Below are 19,103 nucleotides of genomic sequence, written 5' to 3'. Positions count from 1 at the left end.
TTGTAACCATACTTATAAAATCCAATATCCATTTTTCATTAAGGGAAGTCATTCTGTTTGTGTTTCCATGCACTCCCAAATGATTTACCTTTTGTTAATTCATATGACATTAAACGTTTATAGTTACAAACATAACTTAAAGTAAAAACATGCTATTAAAGTAATATATTTTTTAAAGAATTAGAGATTAAAGGATCAAATCATGTTTGTGATTGATTTCTGAGACTAGGTGCAGGCTGGTAAACTAGAGCATGGTGCTAGCAACATCAAAGTCATTGGTTCAACACCGATGAAAACAGACATGATGATGTACACCTTGAATGCTTTAAATAAAAGCATTTACCAAATGCAATGCATACAAATGTTAAATGTGATCAAGAACATGCATTCATTCATTTACTTTTAGTTCATATATTTTTACAGCTTTCACTTTTCATATTTTCCTGAACAAACAAGTCTCTTGCTACCTTCAAGAAACATCTAAAAACATATGTACTCAGTGAGCATTTATCTCACTTAAAAATCTTAAAAAACTGTTTATGCACTTCTCTCTCTCATTGGGTTTCGCTGTTACAGTTTGTTTTTTAAAAAAAAGCTTTGGAAATCACTTTGGATAAATATGGTTGCTAAATAATTAAATGCAAATTTTAATCATTTTGATACTGACTGGTTTACTGGTTATAAGAGAAGCAAATGTATGCATTAATTTGTGCTGGCTAACATGAACGAGATTTTATCAGCAAGTGGGCACTGTTTTAGAAGTTTGCACATATTTTTGCAGTTTTACTTATTTTAAAGTCAGAATGACTCACGATTGGACGTCAGATGTTAGTGTGTTAAAGGTGGGCTCCATCCTCTAGTCCGTGGCTGATTTTAGAACTCTCTGGCCTCTATTTAGCCCCCACCACCCCACCTTCCCTCCTGGTTTCTCTCACTGGGGAGCTCCATTAGTGAGACGCACTAAACTTCCACCTCCAACCCCCACACTCCCTCACTGACCCTCCTGTCAGCCTCACTCTCCTCTCTCTCTCTATCTCTCTCTCTTTTTTTTATCTGGGTGCTTTTTTAACTGTTGGACATTTGATCTCGGATGGGGTCATGCTGTTGTGACTAGCAACTGCTTCAAAAAGTAATTGTCTGTGCTGTTTCATCTCTGAGTAAATAAAATGGAAGGAAAGCAAAGGGAAAAAAGAAATAATCACAATCGAGCACAATGCAATAAAATCAAAGCTTTTAAAATGGCTTTAAAATGTTACAAATGCTGTTGTTTTATACTACAAAACCTTCAGCTTGGAAATTCACATAGATGCTTGAAGCTTTTTTAGAATGGATTGAATTTCTTGTAAATCGTTGTAACATTATAGGGTGTGTGTTGTCAAAATTGTTTTGTTAACAGTGCTGTAAGCGATGTTAGCCATTTCACCATCTTCCTCCCTTTTCACAATCCCTCCCCCCAAAGATCAATCCTGATCTCAGCGCGCAAAATGACTGACAGGCAGAGAGCATCCCATCGTCTTCTGATTGGCTTAGACAATAGCGTCCCGCACCCTGAATTTATTTTTTCTATTAACAGACATAATTTCTCAGGACTCCTATTTCAGTGATATCTGTCAGGTATAGTGCAGACATTTTCTGTGCTCTGCCATGAATAATTGCTCACAGCAATTATGTGTTGAGAGCCAGGTTAGCAGGGATCTAATGACACATCTGTGAGAGAATCCAGCTTGTTCATTGAAACATTCATCTGATATCCTCATAGAGTCACTGATCCTTGGGAAGGTGATTTGAAAAATCACCAGCAAACAGCAAAGCTGCTTTGTTTCATTTGGATGAAGTGACAAATAGTATTAAAGCTTGGAATTATAATTCCTGGATGACGTGAGTGATGAAAATGTAGTCATTAAGGCTAAAGGAAAGACAAATGCAGTGGCTATATTTTGAAAGAGAGAGTTAGCTGTATTTTCAAGTCAGTTCTATTGATTTTGTAAATAAATTGCTAATTCTAAATGTTTCTGGTGGTATTTTATAAACAATTCAGTCACAAACTGTCATATTGTAAGTAAATATTATACATCCTTATGATTTATTATATATGTAAATGTATTCGCTTTGAGGACGAACCCTTATCTATGAACCTTGTGTTTAAATATGACTGCTAGCATATAGTAATTATTTGCTCCACTGGTGGGTTGGCGAGTTTATGCAGATGATCGATTTCATCTTGTAGAGCAGACAGTGACGTAATGTGCTGTTGGGTGTATCATGAACCCATTCTGAGATGCAAAGTAGAGATAAATGAAATCGCATTTATTTAAACCCGGGATGCTGATGCAGTATCAGTTTGTATATATTTGATTTTCTTATATAAAAACCCCTTATAATATTCTAAGCATAATAACCAGTGCTTTGATGCTGTAGATTGTGTTCTTGATCATTTTGCTCTTTAGAACAGCTTTATGAGTTGCCCCAGATAATGTCTTCACAGATAAGACTAATGTTTGTCCACTGTCTCGATAGGATCTCTGTCGTCAGCGAATGGCGGTGCAGACATCAGAGCGTGGAGACCGATCAGAGGTGTTTCATCCATCGCACACGTCACGCATTAACAGCGTGTCCTCACAGTTCAGTGACGGACCGATGCAGAGTCCCTCCGCCCGCAGCAGCACATCCTCCTGGAGTGAAGAGCCTACCCAAACCAACATGGACATTTCCACTGGACACATGATACTGGTAAACAGTTTAATATATGCTTGTGTGAACACAGGACACTCACACCCATTGCAATCAGGATGAACATTTAGATACATTATCCACCTTTCTTCAACACGGAAGTAAGCCTATGGGTGAGACCTCCGGTTCGTAGCAGCAAAATTAGCTGCTTGAGTTTTCTAAAGCTAAAAATAGCTGGATGCAGATGCCAGGAAGCCAGACCCATACATTTTACAAATAGCCACGTCCACTTTTATAGGAAAAAAAAGGTGGATAGATATCCAAACACGTTCCTCTGCTTCTGTCTCTTGCTTTTTTTTGTTTTTCCCTTCAGCTCTTTCTCACATCAGTCACTTATTTCAGATTTTGGGTTTGTTTTTGCTCTGAAAAGGACTGCGGGGCTCCACGGACACTGGGTTTTTCTGACACAATGGATTGTTTTAATTTCGCCCCAACTTTTGTTTTATTCATCTCGGCACAGCTTCGACAGGAAAGACTGATAGGTGCCTGGTAGCGTTGTGTTCATTACCGAGCAGGGAATCTATCATACATCCAGCAGTGGAGCAAAAGACAGCCACTGAGTTGATTCATTTAGCGTATTGTGTTTCCCTGTAATGGATGTCCCTTATTGAGATTGTTTAAGGGGTTTTTTTTAGCAGCTAATAAAACCATGTGCGTTGTTAGGCAGAGATGCATGTGCTAAAGTGTACACAATTACAAAGCCATTGTTCAAGCATTCAGAAGTTTGCAAAGTGCTGTGGTAATGATTTAATTGATTCTTCAGCTGTTTTGAAGCATCTTGTCTTCATACACACACAGCAAGGATAGTAAACACTTGGCAGTTCATTTTTATAGACTGTTAGAGACAATTAGATTTTGTTTTTATGTAGAAGCTATTTATGCAAACCTATAACGTTAGGATGTATAAATACGCATTGCACTTTGAACAGTGCATTAATGCTTACATGTAGTAGCTGATATTTGTTATTTGCAAATTTTCACCGTCTTTCAATAAGTTTTTAGTTTGGCTGTAACGGGTCTTTTATTTTGACAGCTCCCAGACTTTTATTTTGATGCACGGGAACCCCCATTCTCTGTCTTCCTTAGTTTCATATATATATTTAACTGTTCTATTTAATAAATTATTAGACAGTAATGTTGAACACAATAGTAAACGGTATATGAAAAAAGCACTATTATTTGTAATAGAAAAGTGCATACTGTTATACTTATCATCACTATTCAGCAAATATGCATTTATCATTTAAACAAGTCTTTGAATGTCTAACACATTTTTACTATTTGATATTTGCTTCCTTTTTAGTCATTTAAATATATATATATATAATAGTAATTCGGTTTAAACAATCCAAGTTTATAATAATAAATACAATAATCAAAAAAAGTATTTTTACAATTTTTTAAATTATTTTTTCCTAATTTAGCAAATATTTCATCAAAAAGAAATTGATAATGCTTTATTTTAAGGTGTCCTTTTACATGTTACATGTACTTACTATTATAATAACAATAAATTATGCATAATTACATGCAAGTTACCTTAAACCAAACCCTTAAACTAACCCTAATCGTATTGTAAGTACATGTAGTTAATATTAATATTACTCAGTACTTAAATGTAGAATTACACTATAACAAGGACACCTTAAAATAAAGTGTAACCAAAAATTTAATTGCACCATGTTTTAAATCTTTAAATTAAATAGTTTGATATTGTATATATTGGCTTTATATCGACCATCAGCCACTCTGCTCTCTAAGATATCAACATCGGCCATAAAAAAATCCATATTGGTCGATGTGCTACAGAAAACCTCAAAATAACATCTCTAAGAAATGACTGCAATACCAGCTAGTGCAATGTACTATCAGAGGTTACTGCTCGTACACTATCCATCTCTCAATGGGTGCAATCAAAGACGGGTTATGAAATAATAACTATTCTGATAGCGTAATCTCTCAGTATGTCAGGTTGCTATAAGGCATCTGTTTTCATCCCTCCTCAAAGATAAGAGCAAAGCAAGAGAAATGCATTCTCCATAGCCCAGCCTCATATGAAGCTGCCCAGCATTATAATGGCCCCTTGTTTTGCCATCATGTTTTGATTGACAGTCCTACAGCTTTTTTCTCTTTGGTTTAATAAATACTATGTATTTGATTTCCGTCTACTACCACACTGTAATATAAGACCTATTCGATCTCCAAAACAGCCTTTTGTCTTTAACAGTCTTAGGTCAGACATGGATGTGTTTGTGTGCATAAAATGTAAGGCTTAGATCAGCTATTATGACATATGATTGGTTTGGCATTGCGGCCAAAATCAAATACTTCTCTACTATATAGTATGTGAAAAACGAGTTTGAAAAGCAGTGGGCAAACAGTACCCAGATGACCTACTACTTACCATAAGATGTGTGCATTCGATGTACACTTTACTATCCACGGAGGCCACGGTAAAGGATTTGCAAATGGCAGTAAAGCCATGCTACTGAAGCTGTAGGTCAGCATCACTAGAATTTGGTCCATGCTATATAAAACTTTTTCAACAGTCACGTAGTAAGTTCAATTTCAAAGGTAGTACCTACTACCATACTGACTATGTGATTTTGGACACACTGTGAGATTTAGCCCAGATATCTGACCTTTTTATTATATATAGCTACTGCAGGATCATGAAGAACTAATTCAGAACCTTGGACAGCGCCACAGTTCACTGCTGTTGCTCCACTGCACTGCACTCTGTGTTTATTATTCATACGTGCAGCATGGACATGATGAAAGATAATGCGGGAGAGATGCAGATTTTGTCTTTTTTAGTTTTTTTTGAGTAGAGCAACAAATCCTTGATGTGTTCTGTATGAAATGTGCGTGCATTCGAAAGCCAGCAATACCCTGCAGTATTTAGTGCTTATTTGACATTGCTTTAAAAAGAGATTGAGTGATTTTTTTTTCAGTGTGAATGGAGAGAAAAGGGTCTGCTGTCTGTCACGGAGAAGTACCTCAGTGATTAAATGGTTGGCTGGTTGCCAAATCCCTCTGTCTCTGATTAAATCACGCATCATCTTGCTAATAGAGGTGGTATTAGAGAAGGCAAATAGAGAGAGTTACTGTTACATATGGTCTCAGAAACACACACACACACATAGGGCAGATGCTCCATCAGCCATCTGTAACGTCAAAACAAGAAAAACTAAAGGAGAAAAAAAATGAAAAACTTCTGTCCAGAAGGTCAGATATACGTTCAAGAAGAGCAAATTGTCCTTATAACAGCCATATGTGGCCACTTACAGTTGCCATTTGTCTGCTCGCGGCACTCAGGCAGAGCCGGAGAAGTAAACTGATTGCTGGGTAATTTGTTTCTCTTGTGATATGTAACTTGAAGGATGAGAACATTTTAAGTGCAGCTGCCTGTCATGGTTTATGCTAGTAAAATGGCAATGGTTTTGTGGAAAACTGCTTTGGTTGTTATTAAGTTAAGCTAGATAGAGATCAATAGAGATCATGGCTTTGTAGGAGATTTTTGATTATTCTTGTGCATTATTATTCATGCATTTACTCTACAGTTCAAACGTTTGGCTGAGTAAATCAACTTATATTACTTTTACTCAACAAGGACACAATAAATCGGCCAAAAGTGAAAATAAGACTTTTATAATGTTACAAAACATTATTTCAAATTTACGTCAAATAATCCTCTCCTGGTTTCCACAAAAATATTAAGCAACACAGCTGTTTTTAATATCAATAATATGAAATGTTTCTTGAGCAGCAAATCAGCATATTATTCTGCATATGATTTCTGAAGGATCATGTGACATTGAAGACTGGAGGCTGCTAAAAAATAAATGATTGTTTTTATGTATTGTTGTTTTTTGTATTTTCATCAAGTAAATGCAGCCTTGGTGAGCATAAACATTAAAAAATCTTACCAACCCCACAGGTATAGGTATAGTGTAGCTGTTATGGAAAATCTGAGTAATAGCCATGCTCTAAACTGTCTTTAAACTGAAAGGAAAGTCTTCTGACACCTAGACTTTTTTGGCCACTGGCCACATATTTTTCTCCTCTTTGAGTTAATCTTATTACAGTGGCATTTAATCAAAGTCATTTTCTCCTTCACTAAATCATGAATTCCATATGAACCATAATGTCTTCTATTAAGCGACTTGTCACACGGTTCATCATCTCTTAAAACAAAGTCTGCCACACACATGCCCACGGTTCAGAGGAGTGCAAAATGCTATTCAAATAAAAAATATATATCTATGAGAATGTTTATGTAGCGGTGATGTCGGTGCACATGAAGACATTGATGTTCTGTAAATTCTCTATTTAAAATGTTTTAAAAAGGCTATTTTGACACGCAGGAACGTTTGAATGTGTGTCATGGCCCTGTGAGATTACGGATTGTTGTCTGTGTACGGGCCAAGAGGATTCTTGACATTAGGTTATGAGTGTGTAATTTGTTTTCACACAATAAACTCATAAACACACATTCACATGCCCACATGCACAAGGTAAACCCCTTCTTGTGGGTGAACAATGGGAGGCCAGAAATAAGCAGCCAAAAAACAAGACACCACCCGCCAAACAACACTTACGCTCTTACACTCTGGCCAGCGACACAGTCCTCTGAGCTCTCTGTCTGTCTCTCTTTCTCTCTCTGTCTCTGTCTCTCTCCCTCCACTCCCCTTTGTCTCAGTTGAATTCAATTTGGGCTTCTTGGGAAGGCGGCTTAAGCGCAGACAATCTTATCAGCATTTGTGCAAGCAGTGAAAAGGAGTGATTGAAGCAGGCTGAAGAGGCACTGGCGTGCCCAGGCCTTTCAGGAGTCTTAATTGCATGTGTGATTGTCAGGACAAGCCCCCTCCCTGCAACCCCCCTTTCTCTACCTCTCCCTCTCTCTCTCTTTCCTCCTTTGTGGTGCATGTTTAGGATTACTGTCTACGATTCCCCGTGCTGAGCGGGTTTGAGCTCTTGTCTGTCTGAAGGTGGATAGGTGAGTGATTGTATTGTTGGGAAGAAAGAAAGCACAGAAAGCGATAGGTTGGCCTTGGAGGTAAAGCTGGATTACAGCAGACGAATGGAAAGTTGCTATGGAGCTTTTTGCTCGCCGGATTTAGGGGAGGGACGGAGACTTAATTCAAAAACGTTTACACGAGAAGGCAAATGGCACATGAAATGCATAAGCACACGAAATATGGTTCACGCTCTTGTTTGCATTGTATAAACAACAAATGTTAACCCGGCATTGAACCGAAATCCTCTGCTTTATACGTGCGTCACTCTTTTGTATGTTGTCTGGCCTGGAATGCATGAGAGAGTTATGTGTGTTACGGGAAATATTTTATTCGCCATATCAACATTAGGACCTTCCAGGCAACTTTTGTCTCTGTTTTTCTCCCTTGTGTAGTCGTATATGGAGGATCACCTGCAGAATAAGGATCGTTTGGATAAGGAGTGGGAGGCTCTCTGTAGTTACCAGGCTGAGCCAGCAGCATGTGTGGTGGGTCAGGAGGAACAGAATGTCCAGCGCAACCGCCCACACGGCGTCCTTGTGTGTGAGTGCTTCGCAAATTGTATCTGCCTCGAGTGAATTTATGTTTGTTTTGTTGCGCACTATGCCGTAGGACAGCAGCACGGCCTGTCACAGGCTAATGCGTTCTGTTTTGATTCATTAAAAAAGTCAGTAGCCTCTTCTAATCAAATGCACTGATCAGAAGTTTTATAAAAACATGCATTCTCTGCTAAAGGAATGATCACATGTTTAAGAAAAGCGTGTTACGTCATCATCGTTCTGTCTGTTTGTCTTTGAATACTGTAGATGATCACTCCAGAGTCATCCTGAAGCCGGAGAATAACCAATCCAGGTCTGATTACATCAACGCCAGTCCCATTGTAAGTAGCCACACTCATTATTTACATATTTTACCCATCATATCAATTAATAGGAGTGCAAACACCTCTTGCAGGTCATCCATGTGACTGAAACACTGACTCTTTTCGAAATACAGTATTTATGGCCATTTGTGCCAACCGCTTGGACTTTGCCAGGTCTATTTTAACGTCGTCTTTGAAATTAAAGGCTTGCTGTTATATTTTATTTATTTGCTCTTAGATATGTTCCCCCTTTCTCCTTCACTTCTCTCCTCTGTGGATCAACAGTGACCGTTCTCAGACTGTTAAATATGCTCTTTTATGTACATGTAGAAGCACAGGCACTGAGGGACTGAGAAAACACAAAGAAAACAACATGCAAAAAGTAGGTTCAAACAGTCTAGTACAAAAATAAACATGGCAAACATTATGAGGCAAAAGAAAGGCTTGTCTAGCTTTTTGTGTGCATAATATAAGACATAGCCCACATGAATGCTTTAAAAAAATAAACGCTGTGATTTCGTCGCCATCGCAGACACAATAATTTTTGTTTTGGCCCCTTAATCAGTACATACACATATTGTTAATCAGGATAATACCTGTGCAGCAATATCACACTGAGAAAGTCAAACTGAGTCATTTTTACATGCTGTTATTTTTGGACTCCAACTCGTCAAAAGATGAAACAAAAGGCACAAGCGAGTCAGCCCTCCCTCCCCGAGGGTTTCGCGCTGCAGTCGGGGTTGGGTGCACTGATCCGCTGGTGCGGAGACAAATGCATGGAGGCGCGGTAATTAAAGCGCAGCAGGGATTTGGCAATGTGCGTTTCAAAAACTGTGATAATTATGTCTGTCAATGTTTGTAGCTTCTTTCTCATTAGCTGCAAGAAAGGAAAAAAGGCCTCAAAGTAAATCATTCGTGATATTTTTCGCAACATCCTCACACCAACACCCTTTCCTTTGCATTTGGTGACTGTTTAGGGTTGAGTTATGCTCTGGAGCTCTCTATCTTTCAGTCATACATACACATAATATTTAGTTCCTTTCAGTAAAATTAAGTGAATAAACCAGGTGAAAAATATTCTTGAATCTTGTATCCTGTGAACAAATCACACAATGCCCTGATATTCTTCTTTCTTTGAAATCTTTCAGATGCTGAATTTACCGATAAAGCTCTAAAAATCTCAGATCTCTTGAAGTAATTAGACTATAGGAGTGTGATAATCTCTCAGAGTGTGAAATGACAAATCGACTATAATAACACCCTTTGTAGAGAGCGGGTAGTCAAAAAACAGTTTCATATAGACTGCCGGCATTAGCCGGCTTGTGTATATATAATTGTTCTACCCTTAAATTGCTCTTGCCAACAATTAAGGTTGTGCAAAGCAATTATATCCATTTTCTGCCATGCTAATGGGTGTGCGTGTCATTCACTGTAACCATGGGGTTTGAATCTGTCTCTCTCATGCAGTGGTGTTTGATCTTTTTGTGAAGCTATAGAGAAATTAGTGCAGAAGTACTGAACCATGCAATTACTTTAGCAAAAGTTTTGAAAGGCTTTGTGATGGGCTTTTGTGCTTTAAAGACATACGTACTCCCAAACGCACTCACAAAGACAGACATACGTGCTATCATGCAGACAGCTGTAGCACTTGATCAGCATGCAGAAATGTTCATCAAATCAGAGCATTTTGGATGTGAAAAATGGCCACATTTGTACTTTTTAAATGATCTTAGTTTGGAGCTTCAAGGACACACACATACACATACTCATGAAAGAGCAGCAGCCATTCTAGAAGTGTTTGGTGCTTGTGTTACAGTCTCGTCCACTCTCTCCTTCCTTCATTTAATAAGCCCAAGTCTGACACCCTAACAAGACTGCATACCTTGCCTTCTTACAGCAAACATGCTTTTGTTGCAGCTCAGAATGGGCACATTCCAACCTGATGACAGCTTTCACTTCTTTTTATAAGGAGACATATCAGGCCAGGAGGATGTTCTCCTGTAATGCATCCAGACAATAATATCTTTTCTCCAAAATGAGTGTGGACAGGATGTGTTGTAATCAGTGAGTTTCTTTTTTTTTGCTTCGTCTTTCTTTTGAACCTGATGAATGCGGGTTTGCGTTGATGTTTTTTGATGGACAGAGTGGGATGTGTGGACTAATGGTCAGAGTGAAAGACCGGATACCATACATCAGACATCAGACAGATAATAAGAGCTAAATTCTGAATTGTGGTCAGCACAGCTTGTAGCCATGGATTATTAAATAAGAACTGATCAAAGCATGCCCCATTCTGACCATTCCCCCCTCTACTGCCTAAATCGGTAAATGCCAATCATGTCTACATGTACCCCAGAATATATATGTGATTTGTTGGGCTTGTTTTCCATCCTCAGTAGATTTAAGATTTCAGATTTTTACTTGTCACATGCATGTATGTACGGAATACAACCTGCAGTGATATGTAAATCTGGTTCGCTCCATAGACTATGCATCAAATATATAAATGGATAAGCAGAAGAAAAAAAAACAAAACAAAAAAAAAAACAGTAAACCTGCAGCAAAGACTGAATACATAAAACTGAGAAAACAATAAAAAGTATATAAATATATTTTACTTTAATAATCTTAATGATAATCCTAAATTAAATCCAGTATGATCATATTAAAAATATAATATTATTTTTTAAAAAGTAATATTAAATATAAAAATAGTATGATAAATGTTAAATCTAAGAATGTGCTTCATATGGTAAAATCTAAATGAACTGGTTTTATGCGAGTCAAAAAAATGTTTTGTAATTTCACTGAATCAACAGAATTATATAATTTAATTAAAAAATAAATGCAACTGTAATAATTTACAGTTACTGAGAAAAATGTGTAATTAAATTACTGTTACTTATGAAAATGTTAACGATTACAAAGGGGGTTTCCACTGAATATTTTCACAGACACACAGATTTAATTGCATTCTTTCCCAAATTGTATTGACTTTTTTTTTTTCTAAATTTGTCTTATTTGAGCTCAGACAGATCTCAAAGTGAAAAGAGGTGCTAAGGTCTGATTTTGTGGTGGCTGTGCTTTAAAATTAAATTATTATAATCTCAATTCAAGTGATGAAGTATTTTGAGAAGTCTGACGGTAATAAGTGTTGAGTACTACTGTAAGGCTAACCCTGCCTGGTTTTAAAATTTTAAAACATTCATTAGAAATTTAGAAAAGTAATCAAATGTGATCAGTACATTACTTTAATAAAGTAACTGAAATAGTTGCACTACTATTACATTTTAAATAGGGTAACTTGTAACCTAACATTACCAATACTATCAAAACCAAATTTAAATGTTAGATGAGATAGAAATAGATCCTTAATGGTAACAACCGCAGGATATCGCTTTTAACAGTTAACACATTCTGGTTTGTATCAGTGAAGAGATACTTGAGTCTCAAAAGGCTGAGAAACACTGCAAACCTATTAGATTAAATAAGTTAAAAGAGGTGGATTGTCCCTTTGCTCCGGTTTGAAATCTGCTTTTGCTTGTTATGGTTTTGCTGCTGATTAGCTGAAGTGCTGCTGAAGATCTTGCCTGTCATTATTTATTGTGGCTGGTGCATTATGAATGTCATAGTCCATATCCATATGAAGTTTTTTTCTTTCCATCATTAGCTTTTTTCCGTCGGGACAGCTTTCACTCAGACAGACACGCACACAATTACACGCAGACACCCTCCTCCAGCCACTGAGCTTCTCATCAATAAATGCGTTTGATTAGAGAGATGCCTTGCTTTACTCCCAGAGCCGGCTTTAATCAGAGGTATTAAAGAATGCACATGCTCGGAGAGGACAGACAGGGGAGAGAGAGGAAGAAGGGGTGACTGGAGATGATAGAACGATATAGAAATGGAAGACCGAGTGGATGTGGAGTAGATAAAAATGAGAGCGAGAAAGACAGGAGAATGAGGGGTCGGGAGAAGGGAGGTGGTCGTGAGAGAGACGACTCTGCTCTCATTAGTGACAGGCCTCGCTGCCTTCTCTTTATTTGATTTGTTTTTCCTGTTCCTTTTTTTCTCGCAAGCTTTTTAACTCCAAACAGAAATCGTGGACATTCTGTTTCTCTTGGCAGCAAGTTTGTTTACCCCTTCCCCAAAGATCGGAGGGGGCCGAAGAAATGTTCAGCAAGCAAATAAATAAGATAAATGAAACAGTGCAGTTTACATAGAGGAGGCTTGATGTTAGAGGAGAGCACCATAGAAACCTCCATCCTTCCAACATGCAGCCATATCACTTGGTGTATTTTAAACAACAGACTGCTAAGTGTTTCAGTATTAAATGAAAATGTGCATTTCATGAATATTCATGAAATATTTACTCTTGTCTTTTCACTTTTAAGATGGACCATGACCCCCGAAACCCTGCTTATATCAGCGCTCAAGGTCCTCTTCCCTCCACAGTGGCAGACTTCTGGCAGGTAAGATACTCAGTGTTGTCCACGTCTAATCCATGAGTGCAAAAATGAAAATGTTGCTCTGCACTGTTAGGTTAATGGTTCATGATTCAAAACCACTATTCAGACTGGATAGTTTCTTTTTACCATATTAGACTCAAGCAAACCCATTAGCAAGAACTGCTTTTGCATTCATATTGGTTTCAATATCTGTAAAAGCAAATTGAGAACTCGAAATATAGCGTGAAAGTATCTGTGCACCGTATGAACTCTCAAATGAGGCAAAACCGGGCCTTTTTGATAATGTAAGCGGTGGAAAGGACACTTTCCGTCTGCACTCTGAAAGCTGCTGTATGAGCATCGCCATATTACCTTAATTAGGAGGGCCAAAGGTCCCGTAAGGTTTGGGATTCCTCACTTCACAGTGTCAGTTCTGAAAATATATGAGAGAATCTGAGCTTTTTCTGTGAGACATGCTTTGAATGAGAAAATATTTCACTGTAATAGTTTTAAATATAACAAATTGATTTCTAGTGCTTTTATTTGTTTGTTTGCATATTAGAATCGGTGGTAATTGCTCAGTTGATTTTAAGAAACAACGAAATGCTTTTTGCTGGTGTGTGTAGGATGTTTTAAACTCAATTAATATTTTCCAACCAGCAGATAGCAGCAGCTCTGAACCTGTTTTCTCTTTGTTTCCTTTTTTTTTGAAGGTTAGATAAGTAGATGGTGTTAAATATAAACCATAATCTACGTTTTAATAAATTGATTGTGGTAATGTGTTGCTGTCACTTGACCCTCTATAATCACAAAGCTGTGTTTACTAAATGATGTGGGTGTACACTAATTGATGTTATTGGCTGTTTGAATTTGTCATTTTGTCAATTACTGTCAGAAAATTAATGATCTAAATTGATTTAATTCCATGCAGATGAATTATAGACAGTCAGGCTGGTTCTGAATCCAAAAAAGCCCATTAAAAGTTCCATTTAAATTAAACTGAGTACATTAATCCTCATCAATTAACATAGTGATGTCATTGCCTCTGTTTTCTCATTAATGAAAAGGTGATTCATACCAAACAGATCCAAGCTTTTAAAAGTTTGCTGTCTTAGGTTTTTTCTTTAATAAAGGACACGCATATATACATATGTACTTATATGTAAAGTGCAAACATTTTCCTTCTTCATTAGGCTTCATGAGGTTGTAAGAAGAAAAAATAGGAACAGTGTTAATTAGTGATTTAATTAGTTAATTAAGTTCTCAAGTCATTCGTTAAAAATCTGTGGGTATACATCCTAACAGAAACTGATAAACTGATAAAAATGTAGTTTAACAAAACTGAATATAACATATTGGTGTTTTAGGTCTTTTTAGATGTACTTCTTTGGAACCGTTTATTTTCTCAGAACTCCTAAAGACAAGCAGTGATGATTCCCTTTAGGTTTCTTTATGTTTTAATATGAATGTCAGAATTGAAGGTTTGTCCACGTCAAACAAGAACGTTTTTTTTTCTTTGCATAATATTGTAAAAAGTTTTAAAAGGAAACAAAGTTTTATTCATAGAATATGCATGCTTTATGCAATTTTTATTCAGAATTCTCACCAAGCACAGAGCACTCAGTCCTGTTCTCTGTGGAGTTTTCAGAAACATGTTTGTTGGTTTTGTTTGACCTTTTCTGCATATTGCACTGCAAAGCTTAAACTCAACAATATTTGATCATCTGGTCTGAAATATTAGTGCAAGCTCCTCCAATGACCTTCAGTTCCCGCTCTGGTATTAAAGAATCAAGCGTTGTGATCTTTGTATGTGACCTCCTCGGTCAGAAAATATCTTGCTGAGTTTATAATGCTGAATATGTATACAGTCATTTCTGTCTTTATTTTTGTAAGCTAATAGTTGTACCATGAATTCTATTGGGATGAAACATGTAAAACAGAAAAACTCTATTAAATACTACATTCTGTGCAAGCTGCTTTGTATTTCCACCATTCTCTCATCATATAATCATGAATTTAAGACCTTTTATTTTTCATCAATTTCATCTCCAGTGTTTTGTGAGATTAAAAATGATAACATATTCATAATGATAACTTCATATTGCTTTTTGAACCACTTTTACCATGGTGTAATGTCTCCACATTTCTCTGTTAATGACTCCGTGGGGACGTGTGGCACATGAGTTTGATTATTTTATGAGCGGGATCATTGTATTTTATTGCTACCATAAAAGTCAGTGTTTTCCCTCATTTTCCTAATGGCCGCAGTGGGCCTCTCCGTGATTGAAGGACACCAGTAAAAGTGTGATTAGGGGAAATGGAGCAAGGCTGAGGTGGTTCTGTATACAAGGGGAAGGAGAGATTGAGAGATAAAGGGCAAGGGAGGTGGGCTGGAAGACTAAACTAAACCTCGATTACAGCGACGAGTGGGGTTGAGTTATAAAGGCCAATTATGTTAAAAGTGAGCTCTGATGAAAGGGAAACTCTCTGAATCCTGTCATGCTGTAAAGGAAGGATTTTTTTTGTCTTGAGAATTCTTTCCCTGTCTACATTGTAACATTTCTTTTCCATTTTCTGTTGCGTAGATGGTTTGGGAGAGTGGCTGTGTGGTTATTGTCATGCTGACACCTCTTGCTGAAAACGGCATCAAACAGTGTCATCAGTATTGGCCTGATGAAGGCTCCGACCTCTACCACATATATGAGGTAAAGCTCCTGTGGACACTGTGGTTTTACATATTTGAATGATGATTTATTTAGTATTTCAGGTTTTAATATACCTTGACTAAATTAAGGACAGTGGACTTTTTCACAGCCTTTCCACAGTTATTAACATTGTAAATTTAACAAAGATTTTTTATATTTTCATTTAAAAAAATAAAGTACATTCATAAAGCTATACTTTGTGTTGCAGTATATTACCTTGGCATTAAATTTCAGAAAACTATTAAAAGCTGCTGTATGAGTTTTTAATTATACGGCTGAGGGAGTGATAGCGAATTTTACTCTCTTTACTCTTACTCTCTTCCAACCACCATACACACAGAAAAAAAGAGGCCAGAATTGTACCATTTGGGGTACATCAGCTTAAGGCACTTATATATTAGGGGTAAAAAAAAAACAAAAAAAACAAAAAAAAGGTACAAAGATGTCCTTTTAACCCTTTAACTGTCACCACCTTTTTTCAACATAGATGTGAAAGTGCTCTATCCAAACTTAAATTGTTATAATTCATGAACAAACATGAGTTTCAAAGGATGAATGGTTTTGAACTTTCAAATGATTAGGGAAAAGGCAACGAAAAAACACTTTTGGTGACAAAGGTCAAAACTCCTGTTACGATGTAGATTTTTGAGGTGGACTCTTGTCATAAATTGATCTATTACTGTTCCTACATAATTTGTAGGTGGTAAAATATCTATTTAGGAGTCTTAGACCTTTACAACACTGTATAGTTTGTCATTAGGATTTAATTGTAATATAGTGAAGTAAATTTAGGTGGCCATTTGAGGGGACAGGTGACAGTTAAAAGGTTAAGGGTACTGCTCCAGTGACAAGCTGCTATACCCCAAAAGGTAGAATTTTGACCGCTTTTTTTCTGTGTGTAATGAATTTCTCAATATTTTTACCTCTTTTGGACAATCAAACTTCTTCTAAGAACCCTGGAAATGTAAAAAGCGTCTATAATTATTAGTTGCTGTGCCAAAATAATATTTCCTACAAGCTTTATCTGTGCTTGGTAGCACTATACATGCTGAATCTAAAAAATATAATTGTTTTAAATAAATGTCAGAGCATTTGATGATACATTTCCAAAATTTCAATGTGAAGTTAGATTTTGAACCTTGACAACCTCATGCGTGTTATATTACATGATGTATAGTGTAAAACCACACTCTCCTCATGTTCTTGAAGGTAAATCTGGTCTCTGAGCATATCTGGTGTGATGACTTCCTGGTGCGCAGTTTCTACCTGAAGAACGTCCAGACTAACGAGACCCGCACAGTCACTCAGTTCCACTTCTTGTCCTGGATGGACCAGAATGTTCCAGAGTCAGCTAGAACCTTGCTGGACTTCCGCAGGTATGTGTCCAGCTGCTGTATTTCACTAGGATGTTAATAGCAGAATGTTTGAGTCAAAATGCTTATTTTCCTAATAAGTTTTTGTTCATTTGCCTTCAGCCTGTAGGTTTAGAAAGAATAAAGAGTGTTTTTTTAAGAAGAAGAAGAAGAAATAAAATCTAGCCCTAGTTTAAATACTTTTTTAGTATTCCAGACTCCTATGTGTGTGCGTAGTAGCAAACGCATGGCAATCCCTCCACAATGATTCCTATTAAATTAAACACTCCAATTAAATGTGAAATGTTCAGCAATAAAACAGTGGTGAAAGGAAAGCCAATGGCAGCGTATGACTCCCTCATTTTTCACCTGCTGTGTGCGTTCTGAAGAAATGCAATAGGCCTCTGGGGTAAAACCTTAAAGAAATTTAACAACCCTGGCCCAGGCGCATGTATACCTGCAATAGGATGATCCATTTTGGTTTCATTGTTCATGCTCAAGCAGAGTTAACAAATTTTAGCAAGTGTTCTGCTGTGCTGTTACATTTAGTTTATTAATCCCAGTACTTCACCGCAGAATGTAGGGAAATTATGTTGGCATGTTACATTTCAGACTGTCTGCTTTGTATTTTTAGTTTTATGTATAATCTTTTGGAGACTTTCCTATCATTGACTAATGAGTTATGGTATATCCATCATTTTTCTAAGCATTTTATAGATACAGGCGCACAGTATGCTTTAGATTTCAAATAGTTCTCCTACTATAAACAGTGTATGCTTTGGGGAAATGTCTGTTTTTTTAACATATGCAGGTAAATTAAATTTACCTGTCATATGAGATTAAAATGTATGTGCTGATATTTCTAAAGCGTCAGATTTGGAGTGCTGATTTTGGGAGGACTGTTGGATCATATGCACAAAGCATTTAGATCTGGAATGCTGATGCTGGATCTTGTGCCCTGTTAAATGAATACGATGGGTCTGATCCTCTATCAGCAGTCTTACTGATGATTGACATATGATCCTTGATTCTGAATTATCACTCCCATTCTAAGACCCAAGGTGTTCTGAATATTCTGTTCACTTTAGAAAACAAACAAATCTCTCAAAGTTTCAATGACACCTTGAGCATTGAGGCTTTGGTGCGATGGTTTTAACCCCGGTGCTTGTGTTTGACTTGCTCTGGTTTCTGTTGCCATTCTGAATATCTCCCCAAAGGCCTGTGACACAGTCTTGTCTCATACACTGCCATGACTCACACTGAATCTGTCAAACGCTCCTCACTCACCTCTCTTGTTTTTTCGTTGGCCAGCTAATTAGCGGTTGCCAGTGTCATTTTTGTGATGTTGCAGCTAGTTATATGAGCCCAGTTGCATAGTCACAAAAGTGATCATTGGAAACTGTATCTCCTCTTCCAGGCCCTTGATTTTTCCTTGCCTCCCCACCTGCATCTCAAACTCACCAGATGTCCCTGTTTCTCGCACTCACCCACCCTTTTTCTCTGCCCCTCTGTTTTACCCAGAAACACACGTTGCTGCCCTAATGCCCCAATGCATGACAGTCCCCTCTGCACTCTTTTGCCCTGTCTCAAACAATACTGATAGTTGCAAAGAAGCAACTATTTAAAGCGCTTTTATTACACAATTCTTGTGTAGGAAACATCAGACTTTATATTATATTTATTTCAAGGTCCAAAATTAACTTTTTGTCAAACAAGAAAAATTTACTGGTCTAGAAGGGTATTTTGCACTATTTTTTTAATTAAAAACCATATCTGTTCATACTTTTATTAAATGAATATTACAATCAAGGAATGTTTCACATTGCTAAAAGAAATAAAACTTGAGGCATTCTTCTGAAGGTAATGTTTCCACAGAAATAGAAGTCTGTAGATGATTTGTGAGTAATGAGAATTTTTCTTTTCTTAAATAGTTTTTATGATTTTTTTTATTTTAATCGAGCATGTCTCTCACTTCAGTGTGGGTAAGA

At 37.0% G+C, this 19,103-nt stretch overlaps 1 protein-coding gene across 1 annotated transcript in view; it reads left to right on the top strand.

The window, feature by feature from the left end:
- The window catches only part of ptprn2 (protein tyrosine phosphatase receptor type N2), a 199,445-nt gene that overhangs the window by 171,258 nt on the left and 9,084 nt on the right, over positions 1-19,103 (top strand). Inside the window, exons 14-19 of the mRNA XM_051114640.1 lie at positions 2,518-2,730; positions 8,144-8,291; positions 8,555-8,628; positions 13,005-13,082; positions 15,644-15,763; positions 16,973-17,139. Of these exons, the coding sequence (XP_050970597.1) occupies positions 2,518-2,730; positions 8,144-8,291; positions 8,555-8,628; positions 13,005-13,082; positions 15,644-15,763; positions 16,973-17,139 (800 nt within the window). The remainder of the gene's footprint in view (positions 1-2,517; positions 2,731-8,143; positions 8,292-8,554; positions 8,629-13,004; positions 13,083-15,643; positions 15,764-16,972; positions 17,140-19,103) is intronic.

The sequence above is a fragment of the Labeo rohita genome, chromosome 7 (genome assembly GCF_022985175.1).
Source record: "Labeo rohita strain BAU-BD-2019 chromosome 7, IGBB_LRoh.1.0, whole genome shotgun sequence".
Classification (NCBI taxonomy): Eukaryota; Metazoa; Chordata; class Actinopteri; order Cypriniformes; family Cyprinidae; genus Labeo; species Labeo rohita.
This window is presented reverse-complemented; position numbering and strand designations above follow the sequence as displayed.